At 43.1% G+C, this 27168-nt stretch overlaps 1 protein-coding gene across 1 annotated transcript; it reads right to left on the reverse strand.

Annotated features, from left to right (window-relative positions):
* Nucleotides 1–1308: 1308 nt before the first annotated feature.
* On the reverse strand, nucleotides 1309–25531 carry PGK1 (phosphoglycerate kinase 1). The gene is made up of 11 exons (XM_075007495.1): nucleotides 25375–25531; nucleotides 20098–20148; nucleotides 18014–18169; nucleotides 17760–17904; nucleotides 13319–13422; nucleotides 9639–9758; nucleotides 6930–7044; nucleotides 6036–6215; nucleotides 4485–4662; nucleotides 4096–4194; nucleotides 1309–1750 (listed from the first exon to the last, which is right to left on the reverse strand). The coding sequence occupies exons 1-11, from the start codon at nucleotides 25437–25439 to the stop codon at nucleotides 1710–1712; spliced, it is 1254 nt and encodes a 417-aa protein (XP_074863596.1). The 5' UTR covers nucleotides 25440–25531; the 3' UTR covers nucleotides 1309–1709.
* Between the last annotated feature and the right edge of the window lie 1637 nt (nucleotides 25532–27168).

Raw genomic sequence — 27168 nt, forward strand, 5'->3', positions numbered from 1 at the left:
CGTGGGTCTGTCAGCAGAATCAAACAAGGAGGCTAATTAGTGTCCAGTGTAGCACTTGTCATATGTTATTGAATATTTTTCCTCCTTTCCCCGTATATTTACATTTCTAAAGCACCTACACATACACAAGAGCAATCGTCATTTCCTGAATCCCAACTGAGCACGTCAGCAGAGCAACACTATCCTTGTTTAGCTCCTCTTAAGGGTTTCTCAAATTTGATTGTAATCTAGACCATATTTTAACAAAGACTTCCTCACGGGTGGCATCTTTTATATACAAGCGCCTGATATTCCTGGGGCAGCTACTACAATTGCTTGTGTGGGTATAGGGGTGTTATAGGAAAGTTTTTAAGGTGTCTAAATGAATCCAATAGCTGGAAAAGAGAGCAGACTGGTGTGGAAGCAGAGGCTTAGCCTTATTTATGAATACAAGCATCAGAGCCACTCAAAAAGCAAAAGGCAATTTTTTCAGAACCAGTTTAAATCATGCATGAAACACGTTTATAGCTCAAATGCAATCAATTTTTTTCTTGTCTTGACAAATGTTAGAGGACAGTGATTGAGGCCCAATTATATACACTTTAAAAATGTTTTGATAACACTGCCTGTGCCTAAGTCTTGTTTCAGATTACTGCTGTAGGGCCTACAGTGTGAACACCACACTATGAGCCAGGTAGGAATCAGTCTAATATGAAGCTAAATGGATGTTTGTGTTCAGCATATTATATTTGAGTCCAAAAGGCATATACACAACACAGCCTCCACACCTCACTGATACAAAGTGGCCATGTCTACACAGCCCTTTAGCACAGGGCCACTGCTAACGATGGTTCTAGAAATTACTTGCTCCCCAGTTACAGCTCTAATCGTGGTTTGAGGATCTTCAGCTAAGCCACATTTAGTACACAGCTTAGTGCTTTTATAATTGCTAACCTTTCAAATTCTAAGGGAAATTTTTTTAAGTTGATTCTCAAAAAGTGAGCAAGGGGGCACCCAATTCTTCCTGTGTTTCACTCATGTATGCATATGCCAAAGGGAAAGAGAATGCTGATTCAAATTGAACCTGTCTAACTTTCTAGTAAATCCAGTTTGGATGTTCTAGAAAGCTATCAACTAAATGACAGATTTCTTCCTTCACACATTTAGATTACACTGCATTAGTACAAAAGAGAAAAAATGCAGGCAGATTAAGCATAGCTTTCTATGAGTGTATTCTTGTGCAGGTGACTGAAGGATGGAACACATGCCAATTGGTTAGCACTTACACATTTATTCAGCAGCTATTACAGTCAATCTCAAAAAAACAGATTTCTTTGGTTTTTTTTTTTTTTTTTTTTTTTTTTTTTTTTTAAACTGCCAAGCGACAAAGACAGCTGCTAAAACACTGATAAAGCTTCACAAAGGAATCTATTTTGAGAAAAACCATTTGATAAGGGTTAATTTCTTTAAAAGGCAAAATATAAATATATACACTAAATTAACACCACCAATTTAACACACACTACATTAGTTCAAGTGGGATAACAGTGGACAAATCCACATCATGTAAACTGTAGACTCAAGCCACCTCGGCTGTCATCCTCTCATAATACCATCTAATTTCGGTTTACATTGTGTGATCCGCCTCTTGCAGAGCTGAGATACAGAAGCGCAGCAATGTTGATGGTTGGGGCTGTGTGCAGGATTGTACTGGGGAAGCGTTCTGTCCATTACACGTTGCTCAGAGCATGGACGCCAGGAAGAACTTTACCTATTAGCAATTTAGAAACCCAAGGAAAGTTAGATATATTTTAAAAGTACCTATGTTTAAATCCAACATCTTATCTTACAACATTTTAACAGTCACAACTGAGCTGCAAGAGTATACTGACCCCGCATACTCAAGTTTTTGTAGTTGTTCACATTCCATTTATCTGCTTTATATGAACAAACATATGAAAGTAACAATGTACATTTAATACACAACTGTATTCATATGAAAACAGAATATCCCTTTTCATAAAGTTAAAGAGTCAAGATTCCTCTGTTCAGTTAACATGGGTTGTATGATTCTATCAAATTCCCCTTAGGTGCCTAATCCAAAGCCCACTGAATTCAATGGAAAGACCCCTATTGACCGCAATGGATTTTGGATGTGACTTTTAATGCTGTCCCATAGTTTTGAAATCACAGGTAATCTGTAGATCTGGAAGTGAGCATGGAGTTTGAGGGGTAATCAAGAGCACTACAAACCTTTGTTTTTGTAATTATTTACTTGTATTAAATATCAGATTACTGATGTACTGAAATTTTTTCAAGATTTGATTTTTCACTATTTATGACATTTTATTCCTGCACCCCCACTGGTTTTGATGATGAAAATAGCCAATTCATTTTTCACTACTCTTATCATGCCATAGTGCAATGTTGCAATAACCAATTTTTAAAGAGCTCATTAATGGTCACATCCCAAAAGTTACTTTAATTTTGGAAAAGTACTTCTAAGCAGTCAGAGATTAATTTTAAAGAGACCGTACACTCAAAACCCACATATGGGCCAAAACTAAACAACTTTGCCCTATCAGTCAAGTCAGCTGCATAGTGCTCCTTTCAGCACTTGGCATTTTTTTCCTCTTCACCATTTCTCCCTAGGCAACAGAAACAAAAGCCCTGTGAAGTAAACGACTGCAGAACTGCACTACAACCAACCACAAAATTCATTTCAAAATAGCACCTCCAGGTCCAAAGCACTATTTAAAAATAGTGCCATTGGAGCCCATTAGGCATATTTTGAAATAGGCATTATTCCTCAGGGAATGAGGTTTACCACAAATCAAAATACATTAAAACCTAGATTTTACAGACCCTGGTTTAGCAGACTTTGGGAACAAAGAACATTCACAAGGCCCCCACCCCGCTCCTGTTGTTCTGGAAGTTCAATGGGGTCTGTAAAATCCTAAATCTCTTTGCTGCCCCCCCCACCTCCCCACAAAAAAGTTGAGGGACTTACTGCTGCTGCGGCCTGGAGGAAACAGCCCTCCTCCACCAAGGGTGGGGCGCGAATGCTGGCAGAAGGCGCTCGCATACCCACCCCACCCCTAATAGGAGGAGCATGTGACAGCTCTGGTGGCAGCTCCTCCCTGCCATGCAACAAGGTCTGGCAGCCTCAGCCACACAAGGCAAGGCAGCTCCAGCTGCACAGCAACGTCCCAGCCACAGGGTGGGCTCTGGCTGCAGCAGCTCTGGTTGAGTCGGCAGCTTTTTTTTTTGTGGGTTGGGGCGGGGGAGAGGAGCAGTTATCTTTCACATGTAATGGATGTTCAGGAATAAAAACAGATACACCTCCCCCCATTAGTGTGTTAAAGCAAATGTCTACTGTAACACACCCATTATTTTGAAATGGTGCCTGCATCATTGAGACTATGCCAAAGTTATTTGGAAATAACTGCATTTATTTCGAGATAACTTGGCTGTGTAGACACAGTCAAAGTCTCACTACTTTAACCTTTCAAATCTAGTAGAGTAGGGTTATAAATGACTGCTGGAGGGCATCTTAAAACTAGTGGACAGTTTAAAAGGATGTTTTAATGCTCCTATAAATTTTAGCTAGAAACAGACTAAGCTCTTTTAAAAAAAAACAAAAAAAAACAAAAAAACCACACACACACAGTGTGTTTCTCTATGAAACCCTTTAAAGGCGAGGATTAAATAAGCATTCTGAGTATTAGAATCTGAGACCAAGTCTGTTAACATGTTTACATTTTCCTTTTATTTTTAGTGGGAGTTGAGGGGGTGTCAAAACTGAAGTGTGAAAAACAAGGCCAGCCTTAAAATTGTGCATCTTAGCTTCTACCAATCCATTTATGACCCGTTCTTAATGAGAAACTCTGTTAGGGTAGTACTGAAGAGGGAAGAAAAGGGAATCAAGTGAGAGAGGAAAGTTGTTTAAAAGTTGCTAAGTAATTCAAACATGAAAGAACACATCCTATCACTGGTGATTAAAGGGATGTTACATTAACTCTGACACCTCTAGCTAGGGTACAGCTTAGCTGAAAATAGGCAGATCTAACTCCCACCCCACATCAGTTTCTGAATTAGATGAGAAGAAAAAGTTACCCTCTAGAAGTTCCAAACTGGCACCACCTCCAGTGCTCACATGGCTGACTTTATCCTCAGTGTTCCATTTAGCACAGGCAGTAGCAGTGTCTCCACCACCTGTTAAACCAAATTAAATTATAGGCAGAAGGAAATTTAAATTAATCCAACTTAGACAGTTGGCATGGAGGCATCTGTTCTTCCTCCCAAAGTGGGTGGGACCACTGCAGCAGGGCGTGTACATGTGTAACATCCTTCAAGGGCATGCTTGCAACACAGCAGAACTGAACATTCCCAGTGAAGGACATGGACATTTTTAAAATCAATCACTTTATAATTGGATGTCAGCAAGCAGCAGCTTTTCCATTTGCATTTATGGGGAGGGGAATATATCTACACAAAAGTCTTACCAATAATGGTGATGCAACCCTGGCCAGTAACTTCCACAACTTTATCCATCAGTGCTTTGGTTGCTTTGGCAAACTTGTCCCACTCAAATACACCAACTGGACCATTCCACACAATTTGCTTGGCCCTACCCACAGCTTCAACAAACTTCTTAATACTTTCAGGACCACAGTCCAAGCCCTAAGACAGGTGATAGAAAACAGATAAAATTATTAAAACAAAAAGCAGTCAAGTAGCACTTTTAAGACTAGCAAAATGGTTTATTAGGTGAGCTTTCGTGGGACAGACCCACTTCTTCAGACCATAGCCAGACCAGAACAGATTCAATATTTAAGGCACAGACAACCAAAATTATTGTACAGCTTCATGAGAAATCACCCACATATAGGCTGTGTCTACACTAGCCCAAAACTTCGAAATGGCCATGCAATGGCCATTGCGAAGTTTACTAATGAAGCGCTGAAGTACATATTCAGCGCCTCATTAGAATGCCTGCAGCTGCGGCACTTCGAAATTGATGCAGCTTGCAGATGAGGTCCCTTTTCTAAAGGACCCCGGCAACTTCGAAATCCCCTTATTCCTACTTGCTGTTCGCAATAAGGGGATTTCGAAGTTGCCAGGGTCCTTTCGAAAAGGGGCCTCGCCTGGACAACCCGCATGGCTGCAAGCCACATCAATTTTGAAGTGCCGCGGCAGCCAGCATTCTAATGAGGCGCTGAATATCTATTTCAGCACCTCATTAGTAAACTTCGAAATGGCCATTTCAAAGTTTTGGGCTCATGTAGACATAGCCATAGATGGGTTGCTGATAAGAGATTCCTGCAACACCTCTCATTCACATCAGCACAAAGAGGCTGAAAGACACTGTCACCTACTTGGGACAAAGACAAGTGGACTTTTTTTTTTTTATTTATAATACACTAAGTTCACAGATGGTGCAGAAACAGCAACAGCTTGGGTAAGAAGCAAGAGTTTTTTCCCCTCCCCATGCAGTGAATACTAATGAACTAGGAGGAAACTGCTAGCTGGTGCTGCTATATGGTGGAACCTGCTGTGACATTTTTCTTTTTATCAGAAATAATCACTTTAAAAGAACATTAAAGCATTCAGAGCCTGTGTGGAGAGGAGCCTGTGTCATTCAGCTTTAGTAAGTATAGAAACAGCAAACCCCCCCATTTTATATGAATCAGGGAAACACCTCTGATCTGAAAGTTTAAACATGATTTTTATCCAAGTACCAGAAAAGTTAGTCAGGATTTATACTTAAATACAAAACAAAACAAGTCACAAAAAAAAAAAAAATCACAAGTTAGTCAACAGATACCACATGGCTGAGGATCTCCACAAGCTTCCTGCCCAGAATCTTAGACAAGGTTCTTATCCTCTTCCCCGAATATCTTCCCCAATCTTTATTTAACCATTTTAAAAAATGCTCTAGTTCCAAAAAAGAACTATTTTTGGGAAGACTTCTGGCTTTTGCTATACAGGAGGTTAGACTACAGAATTACAATGGTCCCTTCCAGCCTTGGAATCTATGAACCTATTAATCATACCATCCAGCCAGCAGGGATCCCCGAGGCCACAGTAGCTTCCCCAGTTTGTGCATTCTCATCAAATTTATCTGCAGTAATGAAGTCAACAGGCAGAGTGATCCTCACACCATTCTTCTCGGCCTTGGCCATAAGGTCTTTGATAATCTTTGATCCCTCTTCATCAAACAGCGAGCTACCAATCTAGAGAGGAAAGAGCACAGTGGGATATTTGAGAAGAATTTTAGCTTTCAGTCACTTATGGAGGGTTTGTTATAGGTTTATCAACATGAAACAGCATGAAAAGTTTGTTTAGAGGCTGCAAGGGGTATCTATGCTGTGACAGAAGACTTGTGGCACCAAGTCTCAGAGCCCAGGTCAACCGATTCAGACTTGGGAATAAAAATAGTAGTGTAGATACAAGCTCAAGCTGGGGCCCAGGCTCCGAGATCCTCCCCAGTCATGGGGTCTCAGAGCCAAGGCTCCAGAGGGAGATGAAAAGTCTACACTGCAATTGTATCACAAAGTGGATATACAACCTAATACCTGCTTGAAGTGAAGAACTCACCCCTGGGCAGGTCGTCAGCAAGACTCCTATGAACTACTGAATTCCTTTATCAAAGAGTGAAATACGATGCCGAGCTAACGTTGCTGGCTCTCAGCCCCATGCAGAGATTCATCCAAGGTCCAAAGTACTTATTTTCAAAACACAAACTTCCTGGCAGCATCCAGACCTCAGCAATGGATACTCACAATGCTTACAAATGGAGACCACTTGGTATTACATTTGAGTTCAATTATGAATTTTGAGTTCTGAACTCCAGGAGATGGGAGGGAGAATTTTCTAGTGCAAGCACCTTTACACCTGGCCTCCCTTCTTCTCCCCCTTAGACAGAGACAGAACTGCTGGTGTCATACCTCCATGTTGTTGAGTATTTTGAGGAAAGTAAAAGCCATTCCACCACCAATAATCATCTCATTGACTTGATCCAACATGTTATTGATTAGCTGAATCTTATCTTGAACTTTAGCTCTGGTGGGAGGAGGAGGAAAGAGAATAAAGTTGACATAACACTATTTGAGCAGGATTCATTTGATCTAAGCAGTGCATTTTTGCTGGATCTTTGTACCATGCAGGAGGTGATGCACATAAGGCAGAGCCATCTTAGTCTCCCAAGAAATGGGGGACACAGCCTGAGATGCTCCAGACTTTACATGTCAAGACAATCCTGTAACAAGTGGAACAACAAAAATCAGGAACTATTAGCAAGATTACAACAAGAGCTTTGGCAGCAACTTCCACTTGATAAATATTCAGCACTTAATATTTTTTTTTATCACTGTATAAATATTACCTCATCAAGCCTCACAAAACCCATGTAAGGGATACCATTTCCACTTCACAAAAAAGTGAGAAAAGGGGACTTTGCCAGGCTCCCCAGCCACAGAAATGAAGTTCTTGACTGCAGCCCAATACATACTCAACTGCGATCTCACACTAGGCCCTGATGCCCAGTTTATTTAATTAGCCCAGTGCTACTGCTCCATTAAAAACAGAAATACAGCAGAGTGTGCCACCTTCAAGCTACCTGAACTACTTCAAGACCAATTCAGATTCTCTCCCCGCAAAAGAAAAAGGTTTCATTTTAGGAATAAGCTTCAGCTCAATGCTATGACAGTGCCCATAATACTAGAATTTCAGAGATGGCACCACATGAACTCATCTGTTGGTCTCCCCTTTCTTTAACACCAAGCACTCTGTCTGCCAACATCATTTTAAAAAGCCAGGCTCCTAAAGTTGCTAATGCCTTTGCAGCTGAACTCACTGGCAAGTTCTGTAGTACACAGGACAAACAGAACCCCAGCAACAAGGTCATGTAGAAATCCCATACTCTCTTCAGCCAGCAGCAGTCCCAGGTGGAAGATGATGTATATAAGAATGTACAAAATGATAAGGTCAAAATTAGCTGCTACTACGCAAACAAGAGACCTTGGGGTCATCATGCAATCCTCTAAAAACATTTGCTCAGCGTGCAGCAGCAGTCTAAAAGGTTAACAGAACATTAGGGACCATTTGGAAAGGGAGACAGACAGACAGACAGTAAATAGCATAATGTCACTATATAAAATCATGGCACACCCACGCCTTGAATGCTGCATGCAGTTCTAGTCACCATCTAAAAAAAAGATATAGAAATGAAACAATAGAAAAAGTAACAAAAATGATAAGGGTATGGAACAACATCCATATAAGGAGAGTAAAGAGACTGGGACTTCCTGGCTTGGATAAGCAACATCTAAAGGAGTATATGACCAGGGTCTATAAAATCATGAATGGCATAGAGAAAGTGAATGAGGAAGTGTTATTTACCCCCTTAACAAGAAGTAGGGGTCACCCAATGAAATTAATAGGCAGCACATTTAATACAAACAGAAGGAAGTACTTCTTCACACGACAAAACAAAAACAGCAGTCATGCAGCACTTTAAACAAAATTTTATTAGGTGATGAGCTTTTGTGGGGCAGACCCACTTTTTCAGCTCTGGAAATAGTGCTGAAAAAGAACTGGCATGATGAATATATAACAGAGATAGAAAACAACAAAAACTGACAAACCCCTGGGGGGCAGGGGGAGAGCAGCGAAGAGGGGAAGAAAATTAATCTGAGTGCCTATTAAGTGAGTAAAGTCTATAAAATCTGAAAGGGGTGTTTCAGGATTCAGTGTGCAGGGGAGAAATGGGGAGAACAGGACTGCCTAGGCAACAGGTGTCGTGTCTGAGCAGGAAGGAAGGTGCAGGCAGGCTGAGGGTGAAAGTCAAGATGGGAGAGTGGAGGTTCAGGAGCAGGCTGGAAGTGAGGGTTCCAGACAGGAGGGATGATCCAGGGTGGGGTGGAATCTGAGTAGGAAGAAGGGACAGTACAGGAACAAGGAAGGGGACCCTAGGCAGGCTGGGTCCAGGAGAGGTCTGGCAATGGGGGAGCACTTGCCTCTGTGCACACTGCCTCTCCCTCCCGCAAGTGGAGGAAATGCAGCACAGAGTTGCTCGCTGGAGTGACTTTTCCTCCCGCTGCTCTCAGGCACCCCCTGCTGCTCTGAATGGTCAGAATTCCAGCCAGCACTGTGCTGCTACTCCCCCAGCCAGGAGAGGTGGAAGAGAGGTGGAAAAAGAGCCACTTCCTGCCCCAATCAGGCAGAGGCCATGGGCCAGATAAGGTCCCAGCTTGCCTGAATCTGGCCAATGAGGCTCCAGGCTCCACATACACCCCTCCACCGGGGAGTAAAGCCCTGAACCACCAGGACTGGATTCCAGCAAGCTGCAGTCCAGATTCAGACTGCAGGTTCCCCACCCCAGTCTAAAATCTCTTCTGGCTCATTTGCAGACCATGTTGTTGCTGAGTAATTCTGGTTAGGGTAGCTAAAAAACTAACAGTATTCAAACAGGGCATGCCACTATCACCAGAGCAGAAAAGTCAGCTCCTCTGTACGGTGCGAATGGGATTTAAGATCTGCATACTGTTTCTTGGTTAGAAAGAAAATTCTTGTTCACATCTCAAACTGGTAGAATTGTTCACTCTTCCACTGAGCTGAACATATGTTTAAACATAAAAAACATTGTTGGTTCTTACCCTCCAAGGATTGCTAAGAAGGGCCTCTCTGGACTCTCCAGAGCCTTTGCAAAGTAATCCAGTTCCTTCTTCATCAGGAAGCCAGCAGCTTTCTGAGGGAGATTAACACCTACCATGGAGCTGTGGAATCAAGGGGGAGGGGGGGAGCGAGGAGGAGGAGAGAAGAGTTCTGAGATTTGTATCAGAGCCATCCAACAAGATGCTAACATTTTTAGTGCTCACACACCTTTAATGTCCACAGGAAAGTACATTAACCCACTGCAATAACAGCACCAACAGCAAGAGATTTGTATGAAAACAATAACCACGCTTGCTCTAATCTTACTGTATTGTGTCTTGTAGATAGCTCAGGAAATTGTTGCAGACCATTTGACATAGCATGTTTACAGCAAGGGCCAACAATCTGAAATTCTTGGGTGGGAATAACTAAAAAGCTGATCCATCTTTGCACATCCTGATTATGAAATAAAGCCCAGCAAACAGGCCTTCACTGGAGTTTGTGCATGTGAATGTTTGCCTGATAGTCTAAAGTCCTAGCCAAGTGATTTTAAATCAATGTGTGATCTTTCACTATTTGTCTTCACATATATAAAACTTGTAGTCTGGGAACTTTACTTCATATGTCCGCTAGATGTCAAAATACAATGGACTTAATAGGAACACTATTTTGGCACATTATAAAAATTTGTAGCACATATTGTCTGATAACACTTAAACTGCCCACTTCACACTCTTTACCCATAACAATCTAAACTCCAATTGCCCACTTTATTTCAAAGTGACCACCACCACCATGCATTTTCTCATCTGCTTAACACTGTCTCAACTTTCATTTGGCCAGCCACTATTCTTTCTTCTCCTGAAGAACAGGTTTGTAGCTCAAAATCTTGTTCCTTCCCCAACAGAAGTTGGTCCATACAAACACTCGTTGTCTCTCAAGTGGATTGTGTTTCAATAGTCTAAAAGTCAGTTCAAAGTGCATATACTAGCCAATTCTTATCAAAGGTAAACTCTAGCTACAAAATGAACAGAACTAGATTATACGTTAGCTAGGTAAAATCTGACCACTTGTTCAGAAAGAGCTTGTTCATGGATCTTTTATCCACAATTATATCATTCACAACTAAACTATTAATTAGCTGACAATGGAAATGGGGATTTCTCATCATATATCCAGAAATAATGTCACAAGGCTCTTGAAGGAGAAGCTGTATGTACATTTCCCATGTGGTGGAAAACTCAAGTCAGCATGTCTGATACCTGGAATAATACTGGAGTTTATTAAGCTTTCATATCCAGCTGCCCCAGGACTGGGAGATTGCTGGATATTCCAATATTCTGCATAACAAAGAGGTATACCTAGCAATGCATAACACTAAAGAAAAACAAGAGTAGATATTAAGAAACAAAAGATGTATGCAGAGTTCTTTATTTACCAACAGTAGTACTGTACACTATATTTGTATTTACTTTCTCTATACTATACTTACGGAAAACGTAACCAAAATTTACTTATGGCTAACATGCCAGTTATTTGAGAGAGTTCTGGATGGTAGAATGCCAGATGTGAAAGAGTTTACTGTAGTAAACAATGATTTGTAAGTTCTAGAGAATAACAGGGTTACAAAGAATAGCCAGCATTATTTGTCAAGACCAAATCACACCAAACCAATCAAATTTTCTTCTGTAAGATGATTACTGGCTTAGTGAATATGAAGGAAGCAACAGACAAGATAAATCTTGATTTTTGATAGTCTCATACAATCTCATCAGCAAATGAAGAAAATGTGTTCCAGATTAACCGGGTCTTGCAAATCTGCAGGTGTCTAATTTATGTCTCCGCACGGCAGCATAGATGCCAATACAAATGTAACTGAGCATGGTAGATTAGAAGACTGAGTGAGCAGCTGCGAGGAACCATGGCACATATCCTCTTCCTGCACTGGAAGGGTCATACGAGGCAAGGACAAAAGCCAGGGGACTGCCTGGGCCCCCAATCCAGGCAGGTGGAGGATCCAATGTGGCTTCCCACAACAGCCTACCTGGCTCTTACCACAGTCCAGCTACGTCTCTGAGCTGCGTCCCTTCCCCACCCAGGACCCCAGTTCCAGGAGAGTCACGCTGGCAGCTGTAGGAAGCCTTGAACACAGGGTTCTACAGGTAAAATCACTGTCAAGGTGAGGTATAAATCTAGTGAAACACTACACTGAATGATTCAGTGTCAAAATAGGGAGAACACATCTAGTAGGATTCTACTGCCATCAGTCCTGCATCTTGTATAGTCCATATTTAAACTTGGATAATTGAGAAGAGAGTATGCTAACACATGGATGACACCAAGCGGAGAGAGATTTTGAGTTCTGGGGGGAATTCAGAACAACCTTGACAAAAATGGAGAATTAGTTTGAAATCAACAAGATGAAATTCAGTCATAAAAAGCACAAAGCACTTCACCTTGGAAGGAAAAAAAAAAAAAAAAATCAAATGCACAAATACAAAATGGGGAATAGCAGGTTATGCAGTAGTATTACTGAACAGGATCTGGGGGTTAATTTGTGATGCAGATATAAGAAGGGCTAATATTCTGGGGTGCACTAATGAGTGTCATGTCTACAACACAGGAAGTAAGTGTTCCTATCTACTAAGGTCTGGTGAGGTCCCAGTTGGACTACTGTATCCAATTCTGGGTGCCACACCTTGGAAAAGATGGCAAAGTTCACAGAGGTACAAAAATGGGAAAGGTTTAGAAAACCTGACCTATGGGGAAAACATTAAAAAAAATTGGGCATGTTTAGTCCTGAGAACAAAAAGACTGAGGAACAACCTGGTAAGAGTCTTCAGGTATGTTAAGGTCCATGATAAAGAAAACTGTTCCCCATGTCCATAGAAGATAGGGCAAGAACTATTCAGCTGCATCTGTAGCAATGGAGATTTAGTACCTATATCAGGAAAAATGTTCTAACTAAAGGGTAGTTAAGTACTGGGATAAGCTTCTGATGGACATAGTGGAATTACCCTCTCTGGAGGTTTTAAATACACACTTGTTGAGGATGGCCTACATATACCGGATCCTGCGTCAGTGCAGGAGGTAGACTAGATTGGAGATCTCTTCCGACCTAACATTTCTATGATTCTATATTTGGATCTCCCAGCTGACTTCATTTTGCTGAAGAGTTATACCCACTTTTGAATGGATAGGAGTACTCAACATGAAACTGGTTGATTTCAGCAAGAACTCCATCAGAGATATTGAAAATCCTTTCCAGTGCTGTTCAGGACACCTTGCTAATTAGACCAAGACTAAGTGTACATCTACACTACAGGGATGATCGACCCTCGAGTCAAGTTTCCAGAGTCTGATTTAGCATTCCTAGTGGGTATGCACTTTATGAATGCACAGGGTTGCTACCATCGACTGTGGTACTCCTAACCTCATTAGGAGTAAGGGAAACAGAAGGGAGTGCTGCCTCACATCAACCTCTCTTAGCGAAGATGGCACGGAAGCTCTAATTAAGGTACATCGATTTTAGCTACCTAGTTAACATTGCTGAAATGTCATTCCTTAATTTGATCTTCCCCTCTAGTGTAGGCCTGTCCTAAGCTAACTTGCACATCCAGAGTGTATCCAAAAGCAGACGACACCATTCTGGAACACTGCCTGCATAAGGCGGTTAACGTACCTGTGAGCTCGGTGGGCAGTTCCAAAAGCATCATTGACATAAACATCTCCAAGTTTAGAAAGAGATGCCCTGAAAGCATCCACCTTGGCAGGATCTGCCTTGATCTGAGGAAAGAGAGAGACAAACGTGTGCTATTTCTTTACAATACAAACCGGCAGTTCCACAATGAATGTTGCAAAGCAGATTCAACTGTTCATTTTGGGTCTACAAATTAACTACTGAACTATGCAATCCTTCAGCTGCAACTAGCAGCCTTCCCATAACCCTTTGCTCTACTTCTCTTTATAACAGTGCCAGCTACTGAAAGCAGGGAACATCTCAAAAGACTAGTACCCAAGACCTAGATGGCAGATTTTTGTTACTGGTCAGACTTTTCATGGCTTCCTTTCCAGTCAAACCATAGGCAACAAAGAGATTTAAACTGAGTTTAGTATTCAAACACAAACAACATTTTGCTCCCATAGGCCAAGCAGAAAGGAAACCAAAGATCATGCTATTGATTCCAGAAGCTTTGGATGAAGGTGCAGTAGCTGGCACTGTTATAAAGGGAGGAGCAAAGCAAAGGGTTATGGGGAGGCTTCTGGGTACAGATGACAATTTCCCAATTTAAGAGTTATCTGTGGTTTCTCAATACCAATAAAGGGAACACCCTCTCTTCAGAGGCTCACTTTCATTTCAGGCTATTTTTTTCTATGCTAGATAGTCTTCTGTGTCAGGCTGTAAAGGGCACCGCCCAGTACATCAGCATTCCAGTCCATACACTGTATCTGAAGGGAGCCAAAGCCTGCCTGGCTAATGGGGTCATCAATGCTAAGAAAAGAAACCATCTGAGATCAAGTGCTCTTCCTGACCTTCAAGAAAATGTCAGAGGTTTGAGACAGCACAGACCCTGTATGGCTGCTGAGAGGAAAGCAGCCTTATCCAAAGCATTTCAGAGTGCTGTTACAATACAGTGGTTAAACACCTCTTTGCTAGACCCTAAAAGCGAGATTGGCACACAGTTCTCACAACTACAAAGAAGCAATAAATTCTGTCCTTCCATACTACATCTTCTCCCTTTTACATCCCAACATAAAAATCCTTCAGCTGCAACTAGCAGCCTTCCCAGAACCCTTTGCTCTACTTCTCTTTGTAACAGTGCCAGCTACTGCACCTTCATCCTGAGTTCCTGGCATCAATAGCATCTTTCTACTTTTTACCTTTCCTTATGGTCACTCAAAGTCATAATGTTTATACATGAGCAAGGTGTGTTCTCTAAAGCAGGGGTGCGCAAAGTGGGGGATGGACACCCTAGGGGTGCTTGAAATTTCATAAGGGGGGGGGGTCGAGCACAAATGGCTGCTGGGTGTTAGGCACACCCATCTCATTAAACATGTGGAAATATGTTACTGTATTTTTATGTATGTGTATTCACATTTATATACCAATTAATAAAGTTTTCATACATTCTACATTTAATTTAATTTCAAAAAGGCATTTAATTTCAAAAAGGGGAATTACACTAAAATGAGGAAGCTAGTTAAACAGAAACTAAAAGGTAGAATAATTAAACTAAAATCCCTGGAAGCTGCATGGAAACTGTTTAAAGACACCATACTAGAGGCCCAACTTAAATGTATACCCCAAATAAAAAAACACAGTAAGAGACCTAACAAAGAACCACCATGGCTAAACAGCCATGTTAAAAAGGCAGTGAGAGAGAAAAGGGCAGCTTTTAAAAAGTGGAAGTCAAATCCTAGCGAGGAAAATAGAAAGGAACATAAACACTCCCAAATTAAGTGTCATAATGTAGTAAGAAAAGCCAAAAAAGATTTTGAGGAACAGCTAGCCAAAAATTCAAAAAACGATAGTAAAATGTTTTTTAAATACATTAGAAGCAGGAAGCCCGCTAAAAAAGCAGTGGGGCCCTTGGACGATAAAGATATAAAAGGAGCGATCAAGGAAGACAGTGCCATTGCAGAGCGATTAAATGATTTCTTTGCTTCAGTCTTCACGGCTGAGGATGTTACAGAGGTTCCTAAATCTGAGCCAGCCTTTTTAGGTGACAAATCTGAGGAACTCACTCAGATTGAAGTGACATTAGAGGAGGTTTTGGAGTTAATTGATAAGCTGAATAGTAACAAGTCTCCAGGACCAGACGGCATTCACCCAAGGGTTCTGAAAGAACTCAAATGTGAAATTGCGGAGTTATTAACAGTGGTTTGTAACCTATCCTTTAAATCCACTTTGGTACCAAATGACTGGAAGACGGCCAATATAACGCCAATATTTAAAAAAGGCTCTAGAGGAGATCCTGGCAATTATAGACCGATAAGTTTAACATCAGTACCAGGCAAATTAGTAGAAACACTAGTAAAGAGTAAAATTGCAAGGCACGTAGAAGAGCACGAATTGTTGGGCAAAAGTCAGCATGGTTTCTGCAGAGGGAAGTCGTGTCTAACTAATCTATTAGAATTCTTTGAAGGGGTTAATAAACATGCGGACAAGGGGCACCCAGTGGACATAATATACCTAGATTTCCAGAAAGCCTTTGACACGGTCCCACACCAAAGGCTTTTATGTAAATTAGGTGGTCATGGGATAGGAGGAAAGGTCCTTTCATGGATCGGGAATTGGTTAAAAGACAGAAAACAAAGGGTGGGAATAAATGGTAAATTTTCACAATGGAGGAGGGTAACTAGTGGTGTTCCCCAGGGGTCAGTCCTGGGACCGATCCTGTTCAACTTGTTCATCAATGATCTAGAAAATGAGGTAAGCAGTGAGGTGGCAAAGTTTGCAGATGACACCAAGTTGTTCAGGACAGTCAAAAGCAAAAGGGATTGTGAAGAACTACAAAAAGATCTCAGCAAACTGAGTGATTGGGCAGCAAAATGGCAAATGAAATTTAATGTGGGTAAGTGTAAGGTAATGCATGTTGGAAAAAATAATCCAAATTACACGTACTACATGATGGGGTCAAATTTAGCTACGACAGATCAGGAAAGGGATCTTGGAGTTATAGTGGATAGTTCTCTGAAGACATCCACGCAGTGTGCAGCGGCAGTTAGTAAGGCAAATAGGATGTTAGGAATTATTAAAAAAAGGGATCGATAATAAGACAAAAGATATCATACTTCCCCTATATAAAACTATGGTACGCCCACATCTTGAGTACCGCGTGCAGATGTGGTCTCCTCACCTCAAAAAAGATATATTGGCATTAGAAAAGGTTCAGAAAAGGGCGACTAAGATGATTAGGGGCTTGGAAAGGGTCCCATATGGGGAGAGGCTAGAGAGACTGGGACTTTTCAGTTTGGAAAAGAGGCGATTGAGGGGCAATATGATAGAGGTATATAAAATCATGAATGGTGTGGAGAAAGTGAATATAGAAAAATTATTTACCTTTTCCCATAATACAAGAACTAGGGGACACCAAATGAAATTGATGGGTAGTAGGTTCAAAACTAATAAAAGGAAATTTTTCTTCACACAGCGCACAGTCAACCTGTGGAACTCCTTGCCCAAGGAGGCTGTGAAGGCCAGGACTCTATTAGGGTTTAAAAAAGAGCTTGATAAATTTTTGCAGGTTAGGTCCATAAATGGCTATTAGCCAGGGATAAAGTATGGTGCCCTAGCCTTCAGAACAAGGGCAGGAGATGGATGGCAGGAGATAAATCACTTGATCATTGTCTTCTGTTCTCCTTCTCTGGGGCACCTGGCATTGGCCACCGTCGGCAGATGGGATGCTGGGCTCGATGGACCTTTGGTCTGACCCAGTATGGCCATTCTTATGTTCTTATGTACATACTTATTTTCTTACACATGCCAAAAATAATTTTTTTTATACAAACGTAACCGAAATTTCCATCTGTCTGGATTACATTAGACAGGTTGGGAGGCCCTGCCAAATATGGGTACAAAAATAATGGTGCCCATCTTCAAAAGTGAACTCACTCCTGTTCTAAGGAAGCTGTGTCATTTTCTGCCCTAATTGTTAGATACTTTTAACCTGCCAGAAAGTTGTCAGGTTAGCATATTGCTTTTAATGTTACTAGCTAACCAGTTCAGAGGAGTGGACTATTTTATTCCAAACTGTAAAAGGAAAAACACTCCTATCCACTGACAAAGCTTGAGGACCAAACGGCCAGTTTTACACCATGCCCTTCACCACAGTATACAGCATCAAATCCAGGATATATAGCTAACCAACCAAGCATCTGATCATTCCCCTAAATCCTTTTGCATTTTCAGTGGGTTCCAAAAGCAAGTATAGCCACACTGGTTTTTCATGGGATCATATTCGTCCCTTTTACACAGACACTTGGCAGAGTAAATGCTACCTACTAGATGGAGTTTTTCCAACTACATGCCATAAAGAATCACCACACCCCCTTATCGCTCCTGCTTGCCATACAACAGTGAATAAAGGAGAGATACAAAAGAAAAATAAGAAATGCTTCACCTTGTTCCCTGAAGCATCTTTCCCCTTCCCTTCTTCTTCCACATGGAATCTGAGGTTTTCCAGGAGGATGACGGAGCCAGCTGGAGGATCAGCACAGGCCTCCTCCACCTCTGGACCCACACAGTCTTTCAGAAACAAGACCTTCCTGGAGACAAGAGTCAAGACACACAGATTCATTAACTAACATCAACAGTATTTTTTCCTTACAAGATCCATTTATAGTCTTCATAAACTCCAGAGCTTTTACACTTTACCTGCCAATCAATGCTTCAAGTTCTACAGCCACTGGTGCCAAAGAGAATTTGTCAGGCATAGGGACTCCATCAGGTCGACCCAGATGACTCATCAGAACCACAGACTTGGCACCATGATCCAAGCAGTGCTTGATGCTAGGGATAGCTGCCTTAATTCTATAAGCCACAAAGAAAAAGACAGAAGAGAAGCTGATAATGGGGTTCAGTTTTAGCATCCCAAAAAAATGAATTTGTTAGCCATTAAGCATGGAAGCAGACTCTCCAATACGCATCTGTCTGGGGTCAGCTCTAACAGAAATAAGGGTAAGCTGATGAGAGAAACAGTAGACACAGGTTCTCATCTGAGCAACATGCAGGACATTATTACCTGAGAGGGAATATCCAATACAGTTTGCCCTTCAAACTTCTGTAAAATCCATTCTTGTTCTCAAAACACAGCACAGCATTAGCAACAGCATTGCACCACATGGGTTTCAAGCTTCTCCACAGGTGTGCAAAAGGCACTGGTTGTAATGACTGGTATGGTTGATGTTAACATCCAGGAAAGCATAATGGAGAGATTGCTCAGCAATATGCAACCACAGCAACAGTGCTCTGGGAAGCTTCAAGAGTCCCAGAGTACGCTGGCATAACTCTGATTGCAACATGAACTGAGTAAGAACATGTCAAACAGTACTTCAAAAACTGTAAGTACATTTACACTACTAGATTTTCAGCCTACTTTTTAATAGCTATGCTTCTGTTTTACTGTAGACAGGACATGGAATTTTACATACATCGTCTAACACTGAGAGTAGCTCATATTTAGATACCAGCAGACACTGCCCCTTACAGAAAAAAGCACACCACCTTGTTACCTCAAGAGAAAAAAAAACCTAACAGAATCACAGATTAAGGCCAGAAGGAACCACCAGATCATTTAGCCTGACCTCCTGTGTGTCACTGGCCACCAACAACTAACCAAAACAAAACTCCTTCCTCAACAGCGGCAACTGCTGAGAGGCCTTCTACACAAGCCCACGCACACATGCCCTACCCCTGCTTCCGGTGAGTACAGAGGGGGAAGGGGATGCACGTGACTCCCTGGTGTCACCCCTGTTCATCTGACCTGGGGGAAAATTCCTACAAACCCATGTACACTGATCAAATAGACCAAATCATGTGGGCAAGCCTCAATGTCCAAGCACCTGAAAAAGAGGATACATGGTCCCATATCTCCAACCCTGACCATCCCTTCAAAGAAAGGGATTTCTCCCTTTACCTGCCATGAAAAATGCACTGGGAGGAAGGGAAGGGAAATCTCTCTCTGATCCCTGCAACTAACATTAGCAGTGGTGGGAATTTTTAGTAAAAAATACTCATGTAAACAAGGTTAATAGCTGTCCCTGTAACTACTACAGCATCTGTAGACAAGTGAAACTAGCCATTTGATCTTAAATGTCCCTAACAACTGCTTCCAGTTAGAACTAAGAGTACATCTGCACCAGTCAGGGAGTTAACCAAAAAGACATATGCAATATTTTGCCCAAAGGTAGGCGCCCTTTATATTTGATATATATAAAAAATATCAATACAGTGAGCAACCACCTGTGGGCAAAACACTGCATATGCCATTTTGGTTGATTCACCGACTGGTGCTGATGGTCTCTTAGTTCTACTTGGAAACAGTTGTTAGGGACATTACAATCAAAGATATATAGAGGGACATATATATGTATCACATGAGAATACAAGCAGAGAAGACAGTTTCTTGAAAGTCACAACATTGTAACCATGTTTAGCACCGTCTTTAGTCTCTGCTAGGGAAAAAGTTTTACAAATATCCCACCATTAGCTAATCTTATCTCTAGTCTAGATGGTTTTCTGGCAATTTTAATAATGCTGCCAAGAACCATTTTTACAGAAGCATTTTTAATAATATTTCAGGAGGGAGGCTTTCTCCATGCAATTTATAAAACATGATAGTGTGAATAAGCCACCAGCTGCTACGAACATGTCCACTGTTTAACACTGCACCATACAGCATGCATTCTTAATATGGGCAGTATTATCAGGGCTTCTGCTTGGATTTTAAAAAGTCTTACCTTTGGTTGTTTGTGATTTTGTTGTTTTTCATTGGAACGTTGAAATCAACCCTAAAGGGGGGGTGGGAAAAAAAAGGTGTTAAGCTCAACTGCAAAAACTGATTTCCTTTAAAAAGAGGTGCAGAACTTGCTGATCAATAAATGGACTAAAAGAAATTCAAGAGCCCACTAAAGTTAGTCTAAGGTTTTCAGTTCTGTTCTAACATACCTTAAGCCCCAGCACAAAAATGGTACTTGATTAAAAAACATTGTAATAGAGAGGTAACAGTAGCAAGGACGTAGAAGGCAAAAAGGAAACAGAACAGCTACATTAAATGCCTCCTTGGATGCTGCCACTTTTGAGTAAACAATAATATTTATAACAGTTATTCTGTTGTTAGAGAAAGGAGAGCAAACAGCTGAAAAATAAATTAAAGCATAAGTCATTTACAAAAGGAGGGAGAGATGCAGTCTGTTTATAAAAATCATACGTGACTGTAAGTAAAAACATGGGAAAGTCTAAACCAGGAAAAAGAGGACAGCAAAATTTGCCATATTTAACTTTGCATTGATCACCATGCAGCACCAGAGCCAAGCCTGCAAGCTTTCCATGAAACTAACTCCCATGGTCTAATGGTTTAATTTCAACAGAAGTACCACATGCATGATCAAGCCCCATAATATTAAACCCCAATGACACAATTTGTTCCCAGTGGGAATGGAGAAGGGGGAAAAAAAAAAAAACAAAAAACCACCTGATGAAATAATGGTAGTTTCTTGCTCTTTGGAGGTCACTAGCAGACACCTCCATTGGTGTGGAGGCAAACACAAACAAGAAAGATGTTCAAAGAGAAGTGGCCCAGTTAGGTGCCCAGCTCCCAAAACTTTCAGTGGAAACTGGGTGCATGTGAAAATTGCTCTCAAAAATCCATTTCTCCAGCAGGATGTCACAATTTACTTTCTACTATTCTCAGAATCTTCCAGAGCCACCAGCAAGCCATAAAGCATCATCTTTTAAAAAACAAAACAAAACAAAACACCCCACTCCTTTATGTTTGCCTGGATCTGCAGTCAGCCCGGAACAGCAGCTCTGAGTCCTTCCCCATTCATCTCAGTGTGTTAACTCTGAAACCTATTGTTTACATGTATGGGGAAAACCTGACCTGTTTATCACTGATCAAATCACACAACAGTCACCCTTACTAGGGCCTACACAACATACTGTGAGTGGCATCTTGTTTTGGCAATGCATCTGAACAAGGCTTGGATGAGCACCACTACTTCCCCCTCTCTGCCCCATTAAGACTCCTGTTCTGGTGCTAGGTGGAAAAAAGTTAATGCTCAGCTAGCGAGCGGTTCTGAAAACAGACGAACTAGCTCTGCAGACTGCAGTCCTCTAGCTAAGTCAGGAGCAACAGCAGAACATCCTTAGACCACATCCCCAGATCAGTTACCACCAGCAACAGGGTAAAGAGAAAGAACTAAAACAATCCTGGTTATTCGGACATGGCCTCCACAGGTTTAGTGGTGGGAAGCAGGTATTGCCTGCAACTCTGATCTCTTCCATATACAGGTCTTTCAATCACAGATCTTCAAAGCAGAGACCAATTATTTCCTCGTCCTGTTGGTTTATTGTACTATGCACTTAAGGAGCTTACAAGTAACCAATTATCTGTGCTGGTCTTTTATGTGGCTAGTTGCTGGAACATTTTTGTGTTCTCATCAGCTCTCGTGTATTTACAGGGTAATTTCACAGCAGCACATTGGCATATTACAATATGCCAGATGGAGAGAAGAAAGGGAGAAATTTCTGCCATTTTTGTCTAGTATGCCTGGTACCCATTAGCTAAGGTGTGTGAGGAAGTTGTGTTGCATAACTGAAGGCAGAATTTATTCACAGGATAACACACAAAGAATGTTTGAACTGAATCAGACCAGCCATCTCTTTACTTTTACTCTGAGCAATTCTGATGGGAAAGTGTGCCTGAAGCATGATGACTAATAAGCAAAGCATTTTAATTTGGGCATAATGGTACCTTTCACTTTGACTGCATCACAGCAGTCAAATGAGAGAGTAAGTGAGTAAACGAGATAGTTTTATGACACACAAACTCCAGAACACTCTGAAAAGGTCCTGCAATCCAAGAGCTACCAGCATTTTTCTCTAGAGACTGCTCAGTAAAAAAAAAAAAAAAAAGCATGAGTCCAGAGCTTTAAAGGCTGCCGGCAAAATAGGAGTAGAGGAGCAGAAAGATTTGAACTGTCAGCCTACATTACAAAGGACTAATTAAAAAAGAAAATACATCAAAGATATTACTGTGTTACAATCCTAAGGCAAGGGAGCAATTTGCTTAGCAAAGTCTCCAGCCTATCTTTGCCATCCTCCGCATCATTATGGCTAAAAGACAAAGAAATCTGAGTGAGCCTTACATATATTCAGTTTAAAACTAGTGGAAATCACCAAGCAACCAATTTTACTCATGCCTCCTGCTGTTGCCATACAGACTGGAAGATGGTAACTGTATAAATACGGCAGCTATTTTGTAGTTCAATTTAGCAGTCTGAGTTACACTACAGATACAACACTAAAAAAAAAAAAAAATCAGTAGCAAAGGAAGGAGAGCAATCAAGCAAAAAACTGAAGCAAGATTAGGAATTACTTGGGTAACCTGAAATACTGCACATCAGGTGATTAACTCCTATTACTCTGCAGACTTTGGATATAAGCAACAGAAAGATTGATTGTACCAACCCCACAGTTCAAAAGGGAGAGAAACAGGAATGGCACTGAAAGCTTTTGGTACAGAGGACACAGAAAGGGGAAATTAAGTATCAGTCTAAACTTGTAAACAGGAAAGCCTTTGACCATATGAATCCATTTTCTTCACAGAGGTATCCACTGAACTGCTTCTAAAATAACATGTTTAAAATCATAGATGTTAATAATAAGATCTAATAAAATCAGAGGATCTCCATCAGTCGATGCAAGATTGCCAAGTGATAGGTAGTCTCAGAGAGTATCCAAGCGTAGTATCTAATACTTAATTGTGTGTATTTGAAAACAAAGACTGTAACACCAAGTTACAAAAGGAGATATCTGAACTGGAATCTATTTTCAAAATTTGATACCTATCACCTCAGACTCAAAGATATGAATTACCTTACGCATACAAAGACAATATCCTCACCTGTGATACTCACAGTGACCCCAGGCATCCCACTTGCAGAAAGCTGCCCCCACACACAGCTGTCTTATGTCCTCCTATCTAGCTGATTTGTGAGATTTCATTTTTTTTGTCTATCTTTAAGTTAACTTGTTTCAGTTATCAATATTCTCCAGATTCGAAGAAGTGGATCTGCCCCACTAAAGCTCATCACCTAATAAATAATATCATTAGTCTTTAAGGTGCTACAGGACTGCTTTTTAGTTTTACAAAAATGGCAGGTGTTGGGGGGTGGGGGAGCTCAAATTCTTGTTCTCTATTCATGAAATGACACAGAACTCCCAGTGCATTTAAGGATTTTCTTTGTTTTGTTGTTCCACCTGACAAAGCCAGCCTCCCATGATAGCCAAAGCCTTGATGAACTATTTGGAGAGAGAAGTACACAAGGCATTTCACAGAAGGAAAAAAAATAAAATCATTTTTGAAAATTAGAAGGAGGCGCAAAGGAAGTATGTGATAGGGCCATTATACTCCAACTTCCACTCATATACCAAATTAAGTGCTATGTTCCTGTTAGGTTGAGATGACCTTGGGAAAAGCATTTGGGGGCAAGGAGGAAATGATCATGTAATGCTTACATGTATGCATAGGTGCTGCAGCACCCCCTGACTTGAAATAGTTTTCATTATAAAGATTTTACACTATGGTTCAATGGCTCTCAGCACCCCCCCTATAAAAACTGTTCCAGCACCCATGCATGCATGATGTGTACAAGCCCTAGTGCACTGATTCCCAAGTCCAGCTTAACATTGTTCAAGAGTCTAGTACTCACTGGAAGGTGCTACATTCCCCCAATTGAATAATTCAATGAGATGTTCTAGCTGCACTAATAGGATTCCTCCTTATTCAGTTAATTTATTTTCACTTTATTGGAAAAAGTGGTCTAGTTTAATGGACAGGACTTATTTATCAAATAGCAGTACATTTATATTTCAGTCCCCACAGGAAGCTGAGCAAGACTTATGCATGTTCCTATGTTAAAACGGCTCTTCAGAGCCATTCATTAGAGACATATACATTTTGCCAGGTGAACTCACAACCGTTCATGTCAATCAAACTACTCTGGAAGGAAATACATCTATTTCATTCCTTCTTATTCAGATTAGGACCCAGTATCCCATTACCAAGCTTATAAAGTTAATTAACACACACCCCCCCAGAGAAGAGATATTTGGCGGGTTTTTTTAAGGTACAGACGGCAGATGACTATACAAGCTGAACAGGAATACCTCTTTAAGACAGACCACTGCAATGTAAGTCAAACCCTAAAGAGCAGCCGGACTGAGATTCTCCCCCCGCCCCCGACAGTTAGGAATGCCTCCTAGCTACACTCTTCACGAGGCGCAAACTCTCGCTATCTTTCTCAAAGACGATCCCTTCGGGGCGTGTGCGTCACAATCACTGTACGCCCTGCGTGCCCGGAGCCTGCTCACGGACACATCGCACAAGCGGCGGCACACTCCGGCACCGGGGCCCACGTACAAAGCGCACCAACACGTGGCTGCTCGTGGCCGGGGGAGGGGCGGGTTAATACCGGCCTTTCCAGGAAGGAGCAGTCAGCCCCTTACAGTAATGAGGTCCCCGCCACGCCCGTGGAGGTCCGGCCCCGGCCTCGCCCACACCCGGCCCCTCTCACGTGGGGGCCACAGGGAGCGGGAAGACCCCCCTCGCCGCTGCTAGGCGGGGCATTTCCGGCCCCGGGGGCAGCGCGGACAACCCGGGACACGTGCCCCGAGGTGCAGAGCTGAGACCCGCGGGCCACAGGCAACGCACTCCGGGGCTGCGGCTTCAGAAACGCACAGCCCTCAGCCGGTCCCGCCGTGCCCCTGGCGGAGGGTTTCTGAGGGCCCGGCTGGGCGCGAGGAGCCGGAGGCCGCCATTTCCAGCAGCCCGCCGCAAGCGGGGCTGGGCTGGGCTCGGCTGGGCCAGGCGGCAGCGCCTCCCCCTCCCCCGGGGCAGGAGCCGCGGTTGGCTGTCCCTCAGGCGAGCGGGCCCCGCTCCCTCGCTGCCCCCACCCCAGGGCCCTGCCCGGGCCGCAGCCGGCTCCGCGGCCATGTCCGGCCCCGCTCCTCACCTCATGATCACCCGCTTGCCCTTCACATCCACCTTCTCCAAGGTGAGCTTGGTGGAGAGAGACATGGTGCCCACCGCTGCCGGCTCTGCTCTGCCCTGCCCGTGATCCGCCGCCGGCTCAGCTGCCCTCAGCTCTGCGCCAGTCAGGGTCACCTCAGCGCGGCGGCACAGCCGGCCCGGCCTCCGCCCGCAGCCTATTGGGTGCCCGGCCGCGCCGAGCGAGGCAAATGGCCGGGCCGTCTGTCAATCTTGGCGAGGCGGCCGCCTCACCCTGAGGCTGAGCCTGCCTGGCTGGGCGGTCACGTCCGACACGCAGCACGAGCTCAGCGCGGGTCGGGGCGAGCCCAGCCCCCGGTTGATGCGGCCTGTGGGCTCCTCCACCCCTCCGCCCAGCTCTCTGAGGGCCCTGCGGGATGCTAGGTCTGGCCGCCTAGTCCGGGAGCAGGCGGAGCTGTTGCACCCCATTAGCCCCAGGTGGGGAACTGAGAGCCACTGAACCCCAGTGTAAACCCTGCATACAATGGGAACCCCTTCAAGCCCAGGGGTGCTACCCCCACCTTTAGTCCCAGCACCTAGGGGCTCAGGCTGGGGAGAGACAAGCCGCTCCTCTTGGGCACAGCGCCTCTGGGCAGCACCCCCTGATGTGAAGTGGTGGTGGGGGAAAGCTGGGCAGAGCGGCTGGGTTGGCTTGTTCCCACCACCCAAGGACATGTTAAGCTTTAGGGGGGAAAGGCTTGAAGTGCACCTCTTGCTGCCCAGCTCTCCGCATTGCCGGGCGGGGACTCCCTGTAACAGGGGACTCCCTGTAACACCCACCCCCACACCACATGCTGGTGGCAACAGGCCCTGTTCTGCTCCGGGTGATGTGTGTGTCAAGACCCTGTCCTTTCACCCGAGAGATCACAGGCACTCGGACCCCAGCCTGAAACATTTAGTTGTAGTCCATTTGACTGTCGCAGCTCAGTGTGACTGAATGGAGTACGTAAGGGTGTGCCTACACTACCAAGGTTTCTTTTTGCCAAAAACTGTGTTTAGGCAACAAAATAGAGCTTTCTTACTGCAGTGGGACTTTTTTGGGGGTAAACCGTTCATTTTCTGAGACAAAAAAACTCCACCCTCATGAGAGACTTTTTTTTTTTCACCTCCCTTTGTGGACAAAGATCCTGTAGACTCTGTAGATTGTTTATTCAATAGAACAGGCTTCTGCCAGTATCCCACAATACCTGGTCTCATGGCTCTGTTCAGTGTTTTCATTTCTGCTGCCCTGCAGGCATGCGTCCCACCCCTTTCAAACCTCAGGGTCTGGGAATTACGTGCTGCTTGGACACTCCTCAGCTAAGTGAGCTCACAGAACTACATACGATGCAGCTCCCAGCTGCAGAGGATGCTGTGGGAGATCTGGGAGGGAAACCCAAGATGCACAGTAATAAGCTCTGTCTTCCCACAACACTGCACTGTCAGATACAAACCCAGAGTGCACTGCTCACACTGTCTGTACCTATGTCTACTCTACTGCAATTTGTTGACAGAAGTCACTGTGGAAGATGTCTTCCAACAAAACTTCTATTGACAGATTGCAGCCACACACAACAGCGAATCACTCTGTTGATAGGCTGTGACAGCGTGGCTGGACAGTCTGACTGCTCTCTCTCTCTCCACAGAGCAGCCAACCGAAAGCACATCAGACAGGGCTAGCCGAGGTCCCCAAAGCCCTGTCTGTAGATTGAGGGCCCGTTGGAATGTCCACACTGGCTTTCTTTTGGCAGATTCTGTTGAGAAAGGCGTTCTGCCTCCT

This window comes from Carettochelys insculpta, chromosome 13 (genome assembly GCF_033958435.1).
Source record: "Carettochelys insculpta isolate YL-2023 chromosome 13, ASM3395843v1, whole genome shotgun sequence".
Classification (NCBI taxonomy): Eukaryota; Metazoa; Chordata; order Testudines; family Carettochelyidae; genus Carettochelys; species Carettochelys insculpta.